General features: G+C 41.5%; 1 protein-coding gene across 1 annotated transcript in view; it reads right to left on the bottom strand.

The window, feature by feature from the left end:
• LOC310952300 (cadherin-4-like) overlaps positions 1–20,966 on the bottom strand; it is a 245,577-nt gene that overhangs the window by 16,091 nt on the left and 208,520 nt on the right. Inside the window, exons 7-11 of the mRNA XM_083920873.1 lie at positions 16,865–17,009; positions 14,297–14,469; positions 10,260–10,397; positions 5,208–5,393; positions 794–1,050 (exon numbers count right to left, since the gene is read on the bottom strand). Coding sequence (XP_083776999.1) covers positions 794–1,050; positions 5,208–5,393; positions 10,260–10,397; positions 14,297–14,469; positions 16,865–17,009 — 899 coding nt within the window. The remainder of the gene's footprint in view (positions 1–793; positions 1,051–5,207; positions 5,394–10,259; positions 10,398–14,296; positions 14,470–16,864; positions 17,010–20,966) is intronic.

Here is a 20,966-nt window from a genome sequence, read left to right as displayed (position 1 = left end):
AAAGTTTACTTAATAGATTACCACTACGTTTGAAGAACCATAATGCAGTCACTGCTGCTGTCAAGTTGACAGCAGGAGTGAGGAAAGGCCTTCTGGTCATTTAATGGTTGGTTTACATTTAAAATCCAGAGAGGCTTAGCACAGAGAAAGAACACTGCAGGTGGACATAATGCTGTGTCAGACATTTGGGCTTGAGCCAGCTGTTCTCTTTATTCTCCCCCTCCCTCCATCCTGTTCACTCTCTCTTGCTGATTGTGTGTGTGTGTGTATGTGTATGTGTATGTGTATGTGCATGTGTGTGTGTGTGTGTGTGTGTGTGTGTGTGTGTGTGTGTGTGTGTGTACGTGTGTGTGTGTGTGCACCTGTATGTACAGTATGTGTTCATGAAATCTAAAGAATGCACACACTTCTGATTACCCCAGAGCCAACTGCTCCCTATTAACCTTCCCCTCTTTACTAAGAGTTCTCCAGTGGCTCATAAACTTCCTACAGTAAGACTGAGAGGGATGGGTGATGCCAAAAAATAGTCCCCTTGTTGAACTTTGACCCCTAACTACTGACATGGAACTTCTCCAAAATTCTTTTTAGCCTGCTGTTAGTGTACACGGAGGGATTTCTGCCAGGCATGTACCGACAATGCAGCTAGACCAAACTTCTCTTGGTCTAGAGACTGTCCATATGTCCACAGAACTAAATGATTTTGCACCAGAAGAAATTTAAACTAATGGCGCTATTAAACTGTCAGAATTAGCCCAATTAGGATTCTCAATGTGTAGTCTCATCCACTCAGTACCTGATTGTCTGCTGCATCTGAAGTCGGTCTGGATCCGAGGCTGAGAAAGTTGTGAGGCTGGTGCCAGCAGGGACTCCCTCCTCAAAGCGGATGTGTTTCGGGTTTGTGGGGAAGTAAGGGGGTTCATTGACGTCCTGGACAGATATGGTGACTCCAGCTGTGGACTGGAGTGAAGATTGGATGCCAGTAGCTAGGTGGGCCTGGTTGGACACCACAACCGTCAGCATGAAGGCACGGTTCATCTCAAAGTCTACTGGCTGGGGGAAGGAAGGAAGATAGAAAGTGTGTGGAAAACTCCTTAATTCAGGCAGTTTCAACATTATCAAATACTTTTTTCTTGGTAAATTGCCAAAGACAGTTTGTAGATAATGAAATCCAGCATGAGGGATCAAATTAACCATCGGCAATGCACCAATGCCATTCTTAGTCATAGTTGAACCCAGGAACAATGGTAGAATTCTAAATTTCAAGTGTAAAAAGAACATCCTAGACAAATACGATTTTTTTCTCTAGTTTTTATTAATAACCTGCAAACAGTAGAGGGCCAGAATAAGTCAATGACCACATGCCAACACAGTTGATTTTTGTGATAGGAATTTGCAATATTCATGATTCATATTCATGCCTTGCTTTCTTGTTATTGTAAACCTGTTGTTCTAAACCTGTTTTGCTGAATCATTACTGTCCTTTCCTCTTTAAACATGTTTGTCTCAGATGAACTGAGAAAAACCAAATGGACTGGCTAAGTTAAACAGGGACTCAGACAGCCTTGAACAAATTCCGCCTCTGCGCAAACAACTGGGCGGTGCCATTCCACGTCTACTGCACATGGAAGCTGTGTATTAAAAAGCCTGCTAAACTTCAAGAAATTGTCAGACTCTGAAACCAGCTTGGTTAATGACTCTGACCCTACTCAGCTGAATAGTATTGAATGACTCTGTCTGTTTGATTGTCGGCCCATTTGTTGGCCTGTATAATTGTTGACTGAACCTGTTCCTTATTAAATCATTTTAGAACTCAGTCAACTTATACGTTTATTTCTCCCCAGGGAAGTGTTCATGAAATTTCCACCTCAAATTTCTTCTCTATTGTTTCAACTGTGCAGCTTTAGGTTGAAAATAGGATTATAGATCTGAGTTTTGTAACTACCATATTGTTTTAAAATGGTATTGAAACGTATTCAAGTATTGATACTTTTGATGATCTTCATTTGAACACTACAGCACGTCCTTTTGTGCTTTGTTAGAATTTTGGGCTTACCCAAATATCAAAATTCAGCAATTAGACCCAATGTGACATGGTCTCAACAGAAATGGGACATATTGACTACATCTTTATATGTATCGCAGCATTTTTGATTGCATTGAGTTTAAATTGATACAAGAAGGCCGTTTTCCAGTTTATCTACTGAAAGTGGACAGTTTCTGTGCTCATGGCAAATCAGATTTTAAAGGGTGGGCCTAAAAGCATGATTTGTGAAATTAAAAATAGTTTGGAAGTCAATCAAGGTTAAACTTTTAACTTATATAAATGTGATGTAAAAACCTGAAGCCATCAGTGGACATACACTGAGACTGGGCATGCAGTGATGTAGAAGACTTGTACATTAACAAGAAAACATTTACATATTCATAGATTCTGGAATTTTTAATGATTTGGAAATAATAAATGTCCTTTTTAGGATTTTTATTGCAGAATTATACTTATTTTGCGGATACATATGATACATATTATTGTTCCAAGCAAACTATTTATATACGTCTCAATCCGTGCCTGGAGAGGAAGAAAAAAGGAAATAAACTCTTTTCTCATCTTGTTCAGTCAGCAATTATTACTTCTATTAGTAGTATTATTATCATTATTACTTTTAATGAACAAACCATGTAAAGTAAGCATATATCATGCTGATTATAGTGTGAAAACCTCTGTCACCATTTCTCTTTTGTGGCTAGGGAATATGTGTTGAACCCTGTTGATGATAAAGGACACGATAAATGAACAGATGCCGTGTCAAGTGTTCCCCTGATGAATTGGACCCATATACTCTCTAAACGACTAAACAACGACACACACACACGCGCGCGCGTGCACGCACACGCACACGCACACGCACACGCACACACACACACACACACACACACACACACACACACACACACACACACACACACACACACAGAAGTGGCAACAGGGCTTTTTCTATTCATAGGGTGCTGTCATGGCTTTGCCTTTTGAGAGTGTGTGTATGTGTGTACTCTACAGGGGTTTTACCGGCTGAGCCTAAACCAGAGTGACAGTTCCCTGCTCTCTAATGAAGACTACACGATCAGGTTCAAATGACAACAACAAGCAAGGAAACAAAAAAAGAGAACAAATACTGCGCTTGTAGGTCCTGCTGGCACATTTCTAAATAGGCGGAAGGATTACCGCCGCATGGCTTGTGTCTGTGGTGTTTGATGTTGATGATCTTAATGATTTTGAGCACAGCTGTATGTTGCATTGCTGGAATGTTATTAGTGGACATTGTGGCAGCACACTCTGATATGTAAAAAAAAAAAAAGCATTCATAAATCAGGCAGCTCCATTGACAGGGGCACTGGAGTGGATGTGTTTGTGTGTGGTAGTTAGTGTTATAGTTTCTATGTGTATGCAAGCAGAGTAAATGGAAGCACATAGCCAGGTGTGTATTCGTGTATGACCGGGAACCCATTTACAGGCAAACCACGCTCAAGGTTCTTTGATCTACAGCCAGTGGTATTCAGAGCACAGGGGGGTCTAGAGTATAGCTGTAGGCTAACTAAAACATGCATACACACTCGGACACACACACCCTGAGGGGAGGCAGAAGGGTGAGAGGTCAATAACACGGCTTCTATCCTTTGCCCATGAGCCATCGCATCTTACATTTCCTCTGTATCGCTTCACTTGCTCCTCTCTTTCCCTCTTACTTAATTTGTTCTGCTGGACCCCCCCCCCGTTTCTTCTCACCTTTGCACTCGTCTGCATCCCCTGTGATCTAAGCTCTCTCATCCTCAATCCTTAGAAACCTGTCTTCGCCTCACTACTCTCCTCCTCTCCACTTCCCCTGTCATCATCCGTGTTTATCATAAGCTGTGATTTACATATCTTAATGACTCATTTGAACCAAGTAGCTCAGTTTGTGTATTTTTATACATGCTTGTTTGTCTACTGGCTCTACTATGGTGCGGCAAAATGAGAATGTGTCCCTTAGACTCCCCAGAGAGCAGTGTAAACGTGTGACATGCTTGGTTAAGACCTCAGCCCATGTTTACAGAGGAGCCCAGGTTTCTCATGGGAGATTGATGCACACCTGGGTGTCAGTGAGAGCTGATGTGTCTGTACTAGCAACTGCAGACGCCTTGGTAAAAATAGGAACACCAAGTTAGCGTCTTCTAATGACTTCTTGACTTTACCTACATTGAGTCTGGTGTGAACCATTGCGGCTCCTGTTTCCCGCAGGCTGAAGCCCCTCTGTTTACTTGTTGAGACAGTCTATTTCTTGTTTCTTCCCAGGGGTTTATTTTATGAGTTCCTGATAACCTCCCATGGGTCTCTACTAAAGCTCATGGCTACCCGGCTGCCTGCTGAATTTTACATCAGGGAATGAGAGGAATGGATTATAAAAGGCAGTCATCTAGAGATAATGAAGAGAAGCAAAATACCAGTGCTCATTGCTCAGGGGGCTGTGGGAATTACAGGGTGATGTTATTGCTGTTTTTTAAAAAACATTATTGAAGGATGTGAGATGTGATTTGCAGGAGTCAGATGCATGAGGAGAATACCCATGGGTCCTCAGGGTCACATGAATAAACAAGTAATTTCTACAAAACCCATGTGACATGATAAGCACACTTACAGTGAGCCACTCAAAGATAAACACAGAAATACAAATTTTAATGGCCATTCAACAGGACATACAACTACACATGTTACATACACACAGAGTTTACCATGAATATCATACAGAGTTTTATTCTGTTGTTTGTGTCATTTCCTATATTTTTATCCTTAATGGGTTAAAACCATTTAGACAACCTCCGTTAAACACTAATACAGCAGGTTGTTACAAGACAAGGTTTTCTTGTTGCTGTCATTTACCACAGTAGATAGAACATTATGGTTGTATAAAAAACGTTGCCCTTGTAATTGAGAAATCAATATCTAATTTGCTACAGTGGTCTCACCCGCCATTGTGTTTAAGTCTATGTGTGAGTGCATGAGCTGTTTCTGAAGGGTGCCCTGGAGTCCAATTCCTCTTTTGGACATAAGGGGGCATATCAAAGTCAAAAGTCCCCAGTATTTCCTCATCTAACTCTATCATTGTTGCTTAAGCACAAAAAAAGATGTGACACTGTTTCCTAGATGAGTGTGTTCTGATAGGCGGGCGTCTTACCTTCACCACGGTGACCATGCCATCATTGGTGACAGGATCAGTGCGGATGGTGAAGTGCCCGGATGGGTCTCCACTGATGATCCTGTAGATGGCGTTCCAGTTAGGCGAGTGCGGTTGGTCTGCGTCTATCACCGTCAGATTAGCCACCGCAAGATCCACTCGGTTCTCTGGGACCTCACCCGAAAACTGCAGAAAGTAGAGCAAAATGATACTTTGTGTTCTGTTTATTTTTTATTTTTTTTTATTTTTATTTTTTTTGTGAATGTAAGCGGAGGTCTTTTGGGATCCATTGGGCTGTTCCAGTGTGGAAATTTCTATGCCTATCTCACACTTCCCTTTCTTCTTCCAGATTTTCAGGTAGAGTAAGCTTAATGATCTAATTTTTACCACAGCTGAGTGGTAAACAAGTAGTAAACAAGCAGTAAACACAGTTGCACAACAGCAAGCACATACACACAGGGGCGCTGTTCCAGTTTGAGTGTTTTCTGCTTTTTTCTGCTCTCCCAGTTCTAATCCTTGAGGTACAATAATATTTCATTCCTTTGAAAGCCAGAGTGACAAAGGCAGAGAAAATAGATGAACAGAGAGGAGCCAACAGTGGGGAGGGTTAAAACAGCTGTTTGAGTGTATATGAGTGGCTTTTAGTTGTCCCCGTGCTGTACAAACACATGTGCTTTGGCCTGATAAGCCTGATGAGGAGTGAGTCGCTGTCTGTCATATGTCTGTTATGGCGAGGATTGAGGGGATAAAACCCACAAAGACAAACCAACAGCAACTGCACCACTACTCTGTAAAACACAATTTGACCGCTGCCCCACCTACATGGACAACCCATCAACGCTTAACAAATTACATGGTTTCAGAAGGTGAGCGTGTCGCCGTGTCTTCACCTCATCTGGAGGCAACAGGCATGTAGCATCATACACTTACCGTGTCACCATGTTACAGGCATGAAAGAGTCACTGAGCGGCTTATGTGAGTGTAGGATATCAAAGAGCAAATCCCCGGACCAAACACTCCAACAGACCATAATACCCTGCCTGGCACCCTCGCATCACCCAGCAAACAGCCGACAGCAGCGGGCAGATTAGGGGGCTGCGTCAGGAGAGCTGTTCAGAGACTCAATGACATTCTTAAGACAACAGAGATGTCCGGGTGGTCCAGATGCACCGCCTGCATTGGTTAAGTAGGAAGGCTGTCGTACTGTGCTTTAGTTGTTTATTACTGTGGTTTGGTTCAGGGACTCCCTGATGCCAATTCAACAAAATAAAACTTCAGAGCTTAAGCTCCTTAGGGCCCTTGAGCATCTTCTTTCTCAGCACAAAGTAACAAGTAAGGGCAAGAGTTAACCAGATGTGATGGAAGACTTTGAAGAGTCCATCACAGCCCTTATTATCAATATCCAAGTTTAGAATTTATTTGCTCATTAACTCTTTAGAGTGTGGGGCAGTGGGTGGGGTTATTTTTCATTCCCTACACATTCATACAGTATACGTCCAGTAATGGTGAAGACTGTTAATACCAAGCGGCAAGCTCCAGCGCTGAAAACTGCAGTTCCTCAAATGTTCACTCAAAGCTGGCTCCAAGAGTGAGTCAATCCCAATGAACTAAACATGTTCACAGTCTGGTACAATTTATGGTTTTGTGTTCTATAGCCAATTTCCCCATTCATGACAACTGCACAGGCAGTACATTTTTATAAAACAAACTTGTTAAATGAAATTATATATATATATATATATATATATATATATATATATATATATATATATATATATATATATATATATATATATACATACATATACAGAATATATTACAAATTACATAAGGCTTTTAGTTCAGCTTAATTGAAAGCACGTTGAGGGACAGCTGGGTTTCGTCACAGGTGGCCATCACAGGCCACATGCTTAGTTTTGTCCGCCTCAGCACCATCCGGTTCCACCTCTTCGCCCGTTTTTGGACTAGCTGGGAGCAGGTGGAGTCAAGCACTGCCAAGACGGTGACAGCTGGGGCAAATTCTGCTTTATTTGCTTGACTCTTCGGACACCTATGAGTGACGTCACAGGGACTATGTCCGTTCTCTGTACAGTCGATTGTAAATACCAACTTTAGGAGTCTTTGACCTCTTAAAGTCAAGGCGAGGTTTTGACTATGAGTCCCAGAGAATTTAGCAGAAGGTAAACTCCAATGCTTGAAATTAAATCAACTGTGTTTTAAGATTGCAATGGTAAAGTGCTCAGAATTTGCTATAACTCTATACACTGCAGCTCTGGTTTAGATAATGTCATATTAAATGCCTTTCAACCTACCAGTATAAAGCAAAAACATTCAGTATTCAGGTTGTCAATGTTCAAATAAGAACCCCAATGCTCTATTATATTCAGTTCAATTGAATGAATGTTCTATTTCTACTTCAGCTTTTAATTTTTACAGTGGTGAACTTTGACATCCGGTAGCATTGTTGTCAAAAAACGGATTGTGATTCAACATTGGCCATATTGAACAGAATGCAATTCAATCTCTCTTGGAAAAACCTTGAGGTTGTTCTTTCATTCTTTTACTCTCTCAATGATTTCTTATCAGAAAACGGCATTGCACTGTATACTTTAGTGAGTTTCACTTGTGAATTGTACAAAACAGTAAACTGCTGTGTGACCGTGATGTCTTTCAACAGAGATTTCCTCTGATCAGGTAGGTTTTCTTTCTATGATCTTGTCCCCAACTGCTGGACTAAAGGAAAGGAGGGGAAAGCTCTTTGATTGTGATTGGCACAGAGTGTAGTTGGCTCTCTCACAGCACTTGACAAAACACTACTTGCCAACACTCTCACCCTTCTGTCATTATTTTGGCAGTGGGTAAAGACTAAAGGAGGCAAGGGGAGGTAAGAGGAGAGAGAGGAGAATTGACAGGGAGCTTCATCATAGGAGCTTTGTGAGGATGGTAAAAGGGAGGCACTGCAGTAAATCCTGCACAGAGATCCCCTTGATTGCATGATTGTAGGTCTCTCCCTACACATAACTATAAAACATTCCATACCATGTGAGATACAGTCGGTGTTGCTGTATTGTATGTGTAAACAAAGAAAAGAGACAAATATTTTTCATCACAGCAGCCCTGAATAAGCACCAAAAGCCTTCACATCCGTACACATACGCCACCCTTTGCCTCCTTGAAAAATAGGGCAGCCTCTGATAGGAGTGATGAAATATTAATCATTAACATTAAAGACGAATTCCCCAAACTTTATATTTCTAGGACACGTTGAAAGATCTATTGGGTTTATTGCAAACACTAAATATTTGCATAATGGCCTGCATTCTCAACAAAATGGCTTTTATGTTATCCCACCACTAAAATGGGTGATTTATGAAGGGAGTGGGTAAAAGTGCTCTGTTCATCGTGGCTCCAAAAGCTCCACTAAAGTTTATCATTAATATCCATGATAGTATTAACCTCCCTCTATGGCGATGATGGAAATGCACTTAAACATGGTGGAATACAGTTAGAGAATATCAATCTATTACCGGCCACTATCATCAATACGGTGCCATCAGTAGAGAATCTTAAATCAGAGGGGGATGCCGAGTCAGGAAAGGCCTTTGATTTACACCAAGTCACGTCTATGCTTTATCACTGCCGTTGTAGAAAATAGCTCCTGTGACCATATAATCCTTCATTCTTTCTCCTCTAGCCATCATTCTCTCATCACTTCCATTTTTCCTCTAGGAGTCTACATGGTGGTCCGCTCATCAGCTCCTCCTCCCTCTTTGTTCTCTTTTTTGCTCCTTTGTGTGTATCTTTTTTTCCTCCTCTGCCCTCTCTCTGTACATGTCCTGCTGTGTGTGATGTAGGAGCTCTCTGATGAGCTCTACGGTCGACACATGCTTACAGCCAGTGCTAACTCATCATCATAAGGGTCTTAATAGCCCCCAGGGCAAATGCTAATGCTAGCTCCTCTGCTACCACCTCAAAAGAGCCAAGGCTACTGTGATGCTGATAAAGCCTCAGTCGCTTTCTGTGCAGTTGCAGACCTAAGCACCTTATCTACCCAACAGGTCTACCCAAGTCTCTCATCCCTGCTGATAGCAAAGCACACATGCTTAATAATTCTGACACCTAAAGCCAAACTGACACCCCGCAAAATTTTTCATCATAACATGAAACTAGAAAGCAGACACGCCGACTCCACTTTTGGCCATCCTTACGTCTCTAAACAAATCTACAGTGTGTCTCTGCCACATGAGAAAAAAAAATCTGAGTCGAGAATTTCAGTAAAAACCATGCAAATAATCTGACTTTTTTTTCCACTTTCCAGCTGTCTGTGAAAAATACTGCTGCCACCTCAGCTGTTCCATGCACATTTAAACATTTTAGTAGCACTGAGAGAAACAACCAGGGTTAAGATAAAGTTAATAGAGAGTGTAATAAAAGTAAACAACAACACTAAATCTCCCACTTCACCTATTAATTTGCAGATGATGTTGCTGAATTGCACCACATTGATACATTACATACAGAACATTGCTTTGGACTTTTCATTTTTACCTCGCTCTCTATAATGACCTGTAATGCAATCATTATTTTAAATATCACTATCACGACAACAATCATTAAATATTTTCTGGCCCTGATTTTCTTGCTGATGAAAGTCAATAATATGGATTTGTTTTTCCGTTTGTGTGTGTGTGTGTGTGTGTGTGTGTGTGTGTGTGTGTGTGTGTGTGTGTGTGTGTACATCCTTTACAAGGAAATGAGTAAGTATCCTTTGAATTTCATAACCCTCCTTCTCTGTCCTTGTGTAAATCTTCCTTTATTGGGACATGATAGTGTTGTAGTAATTTATTTTGTCCTTTTCTCATTCCATTCATCCCACCCTTCCTTTTCATTCTCCTTCCCTCTCTTCTTCAATGCCTGTCCCTGTCTAGCCTTTGCTTTTTCATTTTTTCCAATATACTAATCATTTCAGCCCTCTTCTCTGAAGCCAAACCCTCCTCCTTTTCTGACTTGTCATTCTTTCCAGACTCCCTTATACTGTATGTAGCAACTCACAGTTCTGGACGTCAGCATGGGAGGGTTGTCATTGATGTCGGTGACAGTGATGATGGCAGTGGCTGTGTTGGAAAGGCCAAAATTCAGGTTGCCCTCCATGTCCGTGGCCTGCACTATGATGGTATACTGGGACACTTTCTGTAAAAAGGCAGAAACAGGGAAAAAAAAGAACAGAGCATGAAGTTATTCATCTGCAAAAAGCTTTCTCCTTCTCCCCTCTACAGCAACAGCCACGGAGTGAGACTCCCAGAAGCAAATACAAAAAAAGATGAGCTTGTGTTTTTCTCTATAGTAGCTGTCCATAGTCTTATTTGAAACACAAAATCACTAGGGTGAAGCCTTTTATTCGACTGAGTTGAAACCTCCTCAGCGGAACGTATCCAGACTTCACACAGTCTGAAGGCTGTACTGTGAAGCCTCCCCATGGGTATGTCATAAAAGATGTTATTCAATGCCACTGATGGACAGATGTGAAGACAATGATCCAACTGACAGAGATTAATAGACTATCTATTGAGCAATAATATGAGGGAATGATGAATGCGATTTCATCTTTTGAACTGACAGTGTCACTTCACTGGAATCTGAAATATGGTTCTCTTATTTGTACTTTTGTACTTGGGTGCACTCCCTCTCTCTCTGCCAGCATCCACTGTCTCTTCTTCTGTCCCACGGTGCAGTTAATGGGCTGCAGCAAGGATGGAGCCTGGGAGCCGACTGCCTGAGTAATGTGTCTCGTCACTGAGATTCCCAATTACATTCCCAGTGTCTCTCTCACCTGCTAATTACCGAGTAAATATCCCAATTAGGCCAGGATGCCACATCAGTAGGATTACAGCTCCTCTCAGTTCCTCTCATCTTGATGCTAGACGAGATGCTGTACTCCAACCTTGTTCACACTCTCATTAACACCCATATGAACACACGCACGCGCACACGCACACGCACGCACCCACGCACGCACCCACGCACGCATGAACGCATACACACACACACACACACACACACACACACACACACACACACACACACACACACACACACACACACACACACACACACACACACACACACACACACACACACACACACACACACACACACACCTCATTCTCCATATATTGTTCAGAGGCAATGCCGGCCTGACTGTCCCGTCAGCCAGTGTACAGCGTGTACACAACACTCTCACTAATTAGACAAGGGAGTAATTATGTAGAGCTCCTCTGAACCTCTCAGCATTGCAACAACACTGCAGCATACCCAGCTTCCTCTGGAGGACGGAGGTCTGTTGCTGTCAACAAGCTCTTAAAGGTCCAATGCAGACCAGTAGAAAGCTTTAGAAGAGAATCAGTGTGGGAGTTTATAAAGGAGAGGAAGAAAACATTTCAAAAGTGAAGAACAGAAGAGAGGATAAGAGACAGCGGGGGATGCAGCCAAGGCGCAAGGGAGGACCACTACTAAAAATAGATGCCTGTGGTTTTTTTTTTCTTTTTTGTAGCACCTAATACCTCCAACACCCCAGCCCAAGAAAGGAAGGGGGATGCAGAAACTTTTCAAAGGGCAAAGTGCTGACTAAAAGTGGACCAAGGAAGCATGGCAGTGTGCTGTGTAGCACCTTTTTGTGAAGTTTTTGTACAATACATGAGCTCATTTTTTTTCCTGCAAGGATGGGAACCTCTTCTTAAAAAAAATCAGAAGAATGTATTTGTATGCATAGAAACAGCATTTAAGTGAGCACCCATTAATTTATTCATAAAATGTATGTACAATTACATGTAAGCAACCACATAATGTATAGAAATAGAAGAAGAAGAAGAAGAAGAAGAATTACTTTATTTTTATCCCGGGGAAATTCAATTTTCACTCTTATTATCATACATGTTACACACAGGCCCGAAATACACACATGCACAACCAGGACCTATACATGCAATTGAGGAGAGATGTTAGAGCGAGGGGGCTGCCAGTGACCAGCGCCCCGAGCAGTTGGGGGTTCGGTGCCTTGCTCAACAGGCAGGGCCCAGGAGATGAACTGGCACCTCTCCAGCCACCAGTCCACACTCCATACTTGGTCCACACAGGGACTAGAACCAGCAACCCTTCGGTTCCCAGCCAAGTCACCTATGGACTGAGCTACTGCCGCCCCAGATGCATGTACTTGTCTGTGCACATATGGTGTGTGTGTTTGTGCTCTTTTACATCTGTCTTTCGGAAAGCAAAGACATTTTTGCTGGTCCTCACTTTTTCAAGGGGCTGTTTGAGTGTTAAGAGTTGGCTTCAAGGTTAAAAAGTGAGAATTAGATGTAGGTTAGCTTCTTGGTTTGGGTTAGGCATGTTGGGATGATTAAAGGGCCTAAAGATTTGAGTAGCAAGTTTGTAACCACTCTTTGTACTTTCCACTCCCCATTTGTACCATTCAATGTGGATATGTTATCTGGATAAACTAATGTGACTTGTGTAGTTTTGCATTTGCACTTAGTATTAAAAACATTCTTGATTCTGCCCTTAATTGTGATCAGGAGGATTTATCGCATGACTCATCTCAGATCAAGGGAAGCATCTTCTCCCTTGGACTGCAGTTTTGTGTAACACTTTTCTACCTTAATGGACAGCACTGTACAATTGTCCTCTCTATATTATTTCCTCTCTACATTATATATCTTCAATATATAATATTCCACAAAAGCAGCATATTTTACTGTTGACTAATTTATCAATGAATCAACTGTTTCAAAACCACTTGCATTAAAATGTATTTCTCCTTACCTAGATAACATACCCCAATATAAATGATGTATTACTGCCAGGTGTAAATGGGGCCTGTATTTAACTGGTGAAAGTGAAAGGGCAGCACTTGCCCCTCCCTCATCATCACCATTGAGGTGCCTTCGAGCAAAGTCCCAGAATCTTAACCTTGTATGTCTAAAACTAATATATTGATGGAGGTAGTTGATCATTTAAGTGCTAATATTTTAATATACACTTGATTGCCTGGAAAAAGATCAGCTCTGAACTTGTAGGTAGGCTATGCTATTTTATGTTAGATGTAGATGGTAGATGTCAGTGACACAGTTAGCTGGTTATAGTCAATTAGCAATGTCCTTGAAAGTTGGCACAAAAGCAGGCATCCAGCACCCAACCTTGTGATTTTCCAGGCAGTAAAATATGTCCTAGGCCTAATCCTACATTAGGGTTGACTCGCTGGATAAGCAGTTACCAGAAAAAAACAGAGTAAAAATAAGCAACCATTCAGCTGAGACATTTTACTCCATGTTCTACTCATACCTCTCTCCCCTTCCCTCTGGCACCCTCATGTCTCATCCTGTTTCTCTGTCTCCATCACCCAATTTCATTGCCAAACTCACACACTCACTTCCTCCAAACTCATCGTAATACCCCGTCTGCCCAGTTCTTTTTTTATTCTAATGCTCCCTTCAGTATTCCCCACCCCACCCCACCCCGTAAACCCCTTGTGTTTTATCGAGTATAGATGTGATTATATGTGCTTTTGTGTTGTCTGACAGGTGTCAAGGGCATTCTGTCTCAGATATTTCCCCTTTATCTTTACAACACAATCACATACACACAGACAAACACGCAAAACACAACGTGAGGAGCCCACTGCAGCGTGATGTGTTGTTAATAGGTCTGTCACTGGTGACAGTTTGGGAGGATGATCTGTCTCAGAGTTTTCTTCATAGAGTTGTCACCGACACATCCATGTCGCAAGAATAAACACATTTGGATCTTGTCACAACTTTTATAGCTCCATAAACAAGGTGACCGCAGGAGAAGGTAATTTACTGTAAAAAAAAAAATGTGTGTGTGTGATGAAAAATAGCTAGACAGCATTTGTAAGTTGCATCGCAGAGTGTCATCAAAGTAAACAATGCTGTTAGTAACTGTGCTCCATAAACAAAGCTAAAGGTGTATCATGTGACTGTGTGGACACTGTTCAGAGTTTAATGACTAAAAGCGTGATACAATCCTTATATGTGTTGATTGTTTTTTCTGTCTTTGGGATAAAGAAGACCAACCTCTCGATCGAGACCAGGTGCCACTGTCACAATATCTCCTGTCTCACTGTTGATGGTGAACATGTTAGGGATGGGGCTGTGCGGCGTCTGGGACAGGATTCGATAGCGCACCATTCCGTTAGCTGTGGTGTTGTCGTCGCCGTCAAACGCTGACACGTGCATCACATACGTTCCTGATGAGGAAAATAATATTTGTTAACATACCTGTCCAAGCAGCCAAAGCAAGACTGCAAGACTTTTGAAATATTTCATTTTAGAAAAGTAAAACATAACCTTACATTATTCAATTGGAGCTCTACTCACAATATACCCATCGAGGATGAGTAGGGCACCTGCACAAGTGTGAGATTGTTTAAATAGTAAAGTTTTAGCGAAAATGCATGTATTTAGGAAGTACTAAGCTAGATAACTGAATAAACTTGTTGTGTGAGAGTGATTTACAAGATTTACATTGAGAGTGTGTAAACAATGTTTTGATATAGTTTTTCTGCAGGTGCCTAATATTTCAACTCCTTAAGAATTTTCTCCATTTTTGGACTCAACGTCTTCCTCAAGGCAACACAAGGTGAGTAATTTCTTCTCCATTCTGATGCTAAATGCAATAAGTTACTGTCACGTGATTGGATGATTAGATATTTGAGTTAACGAGCAGTTGGACAGGTGTGCCTAATAAAGTGGCCAGTGAGTGTTTAGTTTATGCAGACTCAGTTCTGTGGGAGACAATAAGCCACTATCCTTCCATGAATGCACCACTTGTTTGCTGCCTCCACACACTCATAACTCTGTGGGATCACTGCCTGTCACCCAATCTCTCCATCTCTCTCTCTCCCTCTTGCTCTCCCTCTCTCGCAGCCAATTCTAATTGCCAGAGATAGTGATATCATGCCAGTGACAGCCCCTGTCCGAGGATAATTGTGACCGCAGCTCCCATTTCAAACTTCATTACATTTCAAAGCAACATTTGTCAATGACTCGGCCACAGGGAGCACTCTAAAGGCCTCTCCGCGAGACGAGAGGAAAAAAAAGCCGGCAGGAACAGAGGGAGAGAGAGGAAAAGAAAGAAATAGAGGACACCATATTTGGTTTGATTCCAAGTGGAGTGAGTCCTACACCCATTGCTTTTTTCTCTAGAGATGGAGGGATAGAGTGAGGGAGATCACAATGTGTCACACATCGCCGGGGTAATTTCATTAAGCTACGCTCTTAGGGGGTTTAATGTGGACCCTTTGTACAGGCGTCCTAAGCTGTGCCTGACAGGATTAGGTCCCCATAATGACTCTTTAATTTGCAAACTAATTCAAGTCTGTAATTGGCCTTCCATTGAAACCACTGGAGCTCTAAACTCTAAAACTCTCTTTTTTATGATTATTGTTCAGTTGAATGTCATGCATGCCACAGAGACTTGTCTGCTGTGTGGTGCGAGGCTGAGGGGGAGGAATGCAGGGGGTGGGGGGGGGGATTCAGAAAGAAAAGGAAATGAGAACCTGGACACCGCTTGAGATCACATCAGCCAATAAACTCTGGCTCATCAGGCTCACACACACACACACACACACACACACACACACACACACACACACACACACGCGCGCGCACACACACACACACACACACACACACACACACACACACACACACACACACACACACACACACACACACACACACACACACACACACACACACACACACAGAGAAAGCGAGAGCTCATCTCTGTGATTCTTCTGCTCTGAGGTTAGACATAAAATGACCCAGTGGTGCTACGGCGTGGTACATTTAATCCTCAATCTCCTCTCCAGCCTGAGCACCCTCTTTGGTTTATTGCTGCTGCTGCAGCCAGCTAAATGAAAAACCATTGTAGGGGACAGATTCTCCGTCTGTCTGCTAAATCAAGGGGGATGAAAAATTCTCTATTGCGTCAAAGATTCACTGGTGTAGTCATTCTTTTAACAACACCAATCTCTCCTGGCATACTCATCACTCTTTCTCTGTTCACCCATAAGTAAACATGTCAGCCCTTCACATATTTTCTTTAATAATTTTTAATATAAACATCTCTTCTGTAATTACTCCTAATTCATGCATCTTTGTTTCATCCATCTATCCATCCATTACAGTTGTGTGGTTGGAATATTATCAGCTATTGGCGATCAGCTGAGTACATGGCTTTTTTCTGAAGAACCAATGAGAGCAGCTGCTCCGCGGGCAAAGGCAAGAGAGAAGATAGCGGGGGAAAACAGCATGTCGTTCCATTTTCAAATCTAACTCTGTGAATTAAGGATTTATTTCGACCAAACCAGAGAATTGTTGGAACAGCAGAATGACAAGCCAAGATGGTTTTCGGTGCGATTTTATTTTTTCTTTCATTAAAATGACGCGTGTTTTGATGACTTAACAAGGCAATCAAGCTAGTCTTAGTTCTTAGTTAAAGAGCAGGGTGTGCAGATTTATTTGTGGTATCAGAATAGTTCCATTCTCGACACATATCTGCAGATGCTGGGACAATGGCTAGTTGGAAAGTTGTAACCTTTTTGCCATCCATCCATCTATCTATCTGTGCTTCATTACCTGGTTTAGAGCCTTCATCCACAGAGCCATTGTAGACCTGGTTTTTGAACTCAGGTCTGTTGTCATTCATGTCGATGACGAAGATGTAGAGATCAATGGGGTTCTCAACCTGGTTTCCATTCATGTCCACAGCATGGGCTCGCAGCTGGGAGGCACAAAAACACAAGGAATTCAAGTTATGTTAGATTATATCCAATATGGGAGCAGGAAGTAATGAAGTGATAAATAATGTATGATGAGTGCTTGTATTGGTTTTATGGAGAAAATTATTCAGGGTAAACATTTGGTGTTTGATGGATGAAAAAAATAATTTCTCATGGAATGAACCAGAGCCTATCCATCTACAACATTTATTTACATCATGGGTGTGATATCCACAAAGGATGGGCACCCCTTTTAATACTCAAAATCATATTTTGTCCCTGACACAGGTCTGCAGACACTACTCAGGGAGGAGATAAGGCTTGCGGGAAAGAGAGCATGAAATGTTGATTAACAGGTGAAAGGTGTGTAACTTTAAGAAGTTCTCCACCCCAAAACAAGCACATAGGTCATCGAAATGTAGTAATGCCCCTACAGGTGACAGAAGATAAACAAGTCCTCATAACTAAACATAATGTTCATAGTTTTAAACACTTGGTAAATGTTGTGAAGCGGTCACAGTTTTGTCGGGCAACAAAATTATTACGTAACGAAGCGTAACATGGTTATGTACATTACTTAGCTTACAGGTTAACTTGCGTACGTGGCGTAAAATAAGTCAACGTGTTTGTTGGACCCATCCTTCATCCCCTACCTCCTCCCTACACAAATCTGTCAATCTTTTGTCTATGGGTATGTCATCTGATTTCCTCCTTTACTCCCTATGGCCACTAGAGGTCGCCTGCAGCCACAATAAAGCTAAATATAGGTTGTAATAATCTGCTTGTACAAGCGACCTACAAGGACACGGACACTTTTAATTCTATTATTCTAATGAAAGTTATTACAGATGAACATTAGTGTCACAATAATTGATTTCTATTGACTAAAACTGTATTTCAGACTACTTACGTCTTGTTTAGTTCAGTTTAAAGTCTTTAAATGCGTTGAGTATTTATATGCATAGTTAGTGGGTAGAGATAAAAAAAATACTCAAACAACACATTTCAATAGTTGTTGGCATTCTGAATATCACTTCTTTATATCACTCCCAGGATAGACGCCCTCATCCTCTCAGTGTATTCTCAAGTGCCTCCACTCACAGCAATGAATAAAAGAAACAAATGGAGAGGCAACATACATTTTTTTCTTTTTCTTTTGCTTCAAGGTGACTACCTTCACAGAACATCTAAAGCCAAACAGAAAAACACCTCAGCACTCTTTTTTGAATTTGTCATTCCACTGATCGTGAATACAGAGGCTGATTTTATCAGCATTATTGAATTATACAGTATAATTCAATATAGGGTCAGAAGTGAAATTCTGGATATATTTCTTGCAGAGACATTGCCTTTGCAATCATGCACTTCCTACAGACTTCTTATCTTGTTTACACTTTCACCAGAAGTTTTTATCTCAACAGAAACCAAAACAAAAAACATCTTATTTCACTGAAAGTTGGCTCTATTATAAAGGCAAGGTGTCTGTTTTAGGATCACTGTGTTATATCTCAGGCAAACATTATGTCTGGTTTTGTTTGTAAGAGAGTTCTGAAATCTCTTCACTTTCCTCTGACTCCGCTGACACAGTCAGCCCATCTCATATCCAACTCAGCTGTGCTCAGATCAATGGAATCACCAACTAGGATTTCTCACAAAGTTTGGACATGGAGTTATTACTGGAATCAATATATGTTGTAAAATGTGTCTTGACTGCTTTCTCTCTGATGAAGTCTGGAGGAGGGGAAAAAACAACTGAATAAAGGAAAATGAGAGCGGGAAAATAAAACAGAATTACCAGGGACATGTTGAGTTGAAATAAATACACAAGGTTTGTCTTTTCAATCCAGACTTGAAGGTCAAAACAACACACTCAAAAGGCATTTTAAAATGAACTCCTTGGTTTTCTCAAAAGCTGTTTTGACTTACTTCACCATACATGGGAATGTTTTTATCCCTGAACATGACTTATTCAGTGATATTCTTGTCAGCTGAAAACACCCGGGATGTTTAGTTTATATCATACAAGGAGGGGGGGGGGGGGGGGGGGGGGCAGAATTCCGATACTATCTACATCCTGCTCCTAACACCATAGGCTGGTAAATATTTATTCAGTTAAAATGTCAGCAATCAATTTTGGGCGAAGGGCCTTCACCTTTTTGAGGTTAGGGATATTTATCTAAAGGACAGCTGCAGGAAGGGGGAAGGAAACGTGACAGAATTGGAAGCGGCTGGAGGAAAAATGAAAACATGTTAGGAACAGATAGAGCAGAAAGATGAGAAATTGTAAGGAGCACATTTTCCCCATTATGTATGGATAATTGAGGGAATGGTACTCTTTACATCGGAGCATGTCTGATGGGAAAACTGCTACCTGGCCCCTGCAAGCTCACAAGAGGCAGATAAGTAAAATAGCCTCCAGGATTGTTGTGGCAGGAAATAGAATAAATAGCACTCTCCATAGGCTCCTTCTCCTCAGAGAGGTGATGATCTTCTCCACTGACGCCCATCCACTCTCAACCGTCCGCTTTCACTTTGCACCCCACCAAAATTGCATCTTCAGGTCCCTTTGAGGTTAATTTGACTTTACTTTTTCCACTGCTTTGTCTGATCTATCCTGCACTCAACACCATTGCGCTGCCATCACAAATAGCATCTTGCTATGCTGTAACATTCTAGGAGCTAGGCCTCTTATCTCTCTCTACCCACCTTCATCCCTCTATCCCACATGCACAAACACCCTAATTCAATAACAGCAGGAGTCAGAGATTACTGACATGTTTAAAGAAGGCAAAATGTAATTCTGGGTCCACATTAAAGTTTTTATCTTGAAAGACAGGGGGAGAAAACAGACCGAACCAGGCAGCGCTCAGCATTTGGCAAAGAGGCAGCGTCCTGATAGAGATAACAGCAGACCCAGAAGCTCCAAGATTTCTTTCCTCATATGAATGCATCTTGTTGCATGGCTGGTTTTGAATTTCAGCTCATTCTTTTGAAATAAAAAGAACTAAACCGTAACTTTGTTCTGTCCTTGCATGAAATATGAAGTAAACAAAACCAAGAGCACAAAGTCAAATTCTAACTTTCTGTGTGGTAGCTCTCTCGGACAAGTTTGCTCAGTAAATATAATCTGCCTTGTCTTTAAACTGCTTGGATTGAGGATGTTTATGTTTTATACAATAAAGTTTAGTTGCTTTCCTGTTGCTCAAACATCATCTGGTGTGAGAGGGCTTAAAATGAAGTGCAACACTGTTCATCTGTTCACACGTACTTCTGAACCTTGTTTCATTTGGCTTATCCCTAAAATTTGTATTCGACACCGACGACTACATTTCCTCCCCAACAAACATGGCATGTATTTAACTATTCCAGCCTTTATTAGGCATCTGCCTTTCTAAGCAAATTGCCTCATTGATAGGAGTTTCTCCTGGATGTAAATCTGGTCAGCTCTCACTAAAAGGTTGGGCTTGCCAGCTCATCAAAATTGTAAGTCAAGACTAGGTATCCATAGGGATACAAGTATAGGAGCAGTTACAGAGACAGAGAAAACAACAGACAGAAAGTGATGAACCCAATGTAGTTGCTCACTACATCAAAGTCTTCAGACTCTCTTTCCACAGCAGCAGAAAGACTAATGGAAAGGCAGCCAATACAACAATTTAGTACTTTCGTAAGGTTGAAATGCATTTTGCCTAACTGTTTGATATTTCCATGCCTTGACCAACATGAAAAGAACAAAGCTAAGAGGAGAGACATCGTTGGAAGTTACGTTCAAATAAAGTAGAGCCAAGACAGGTGTCTTGTCCAATTTGATTTTGAACCAGCTCAACATGAACAAAATAAAGATGGCCATACATGCTGCAGTAGACCAAGACTGTTTTTATACAACAAGTTGAACCAATATAGTGTGTTAATTAGTGGTTTATTTTTGAACTTTGGAAAGAGGCAGGCTATGCCACTTT

The sequence above is a fragment of the Echiichthys vipera genome (assembly GCF_963691815.1).
Source record: "Echiichthys vipera genome assembly, chromosome: 9".
NCBI classification, from domain to species: Eukaryota; Metazoa; Chordata; class Actinopteri; order Perciformes; family Trachinidae; genus Echiichthys; species Echiichthys vipera.
Note: the sequence above shows the minus strand (reverse complement) of the source record. Positions and strands in the feature narration are given on the sequence as shown.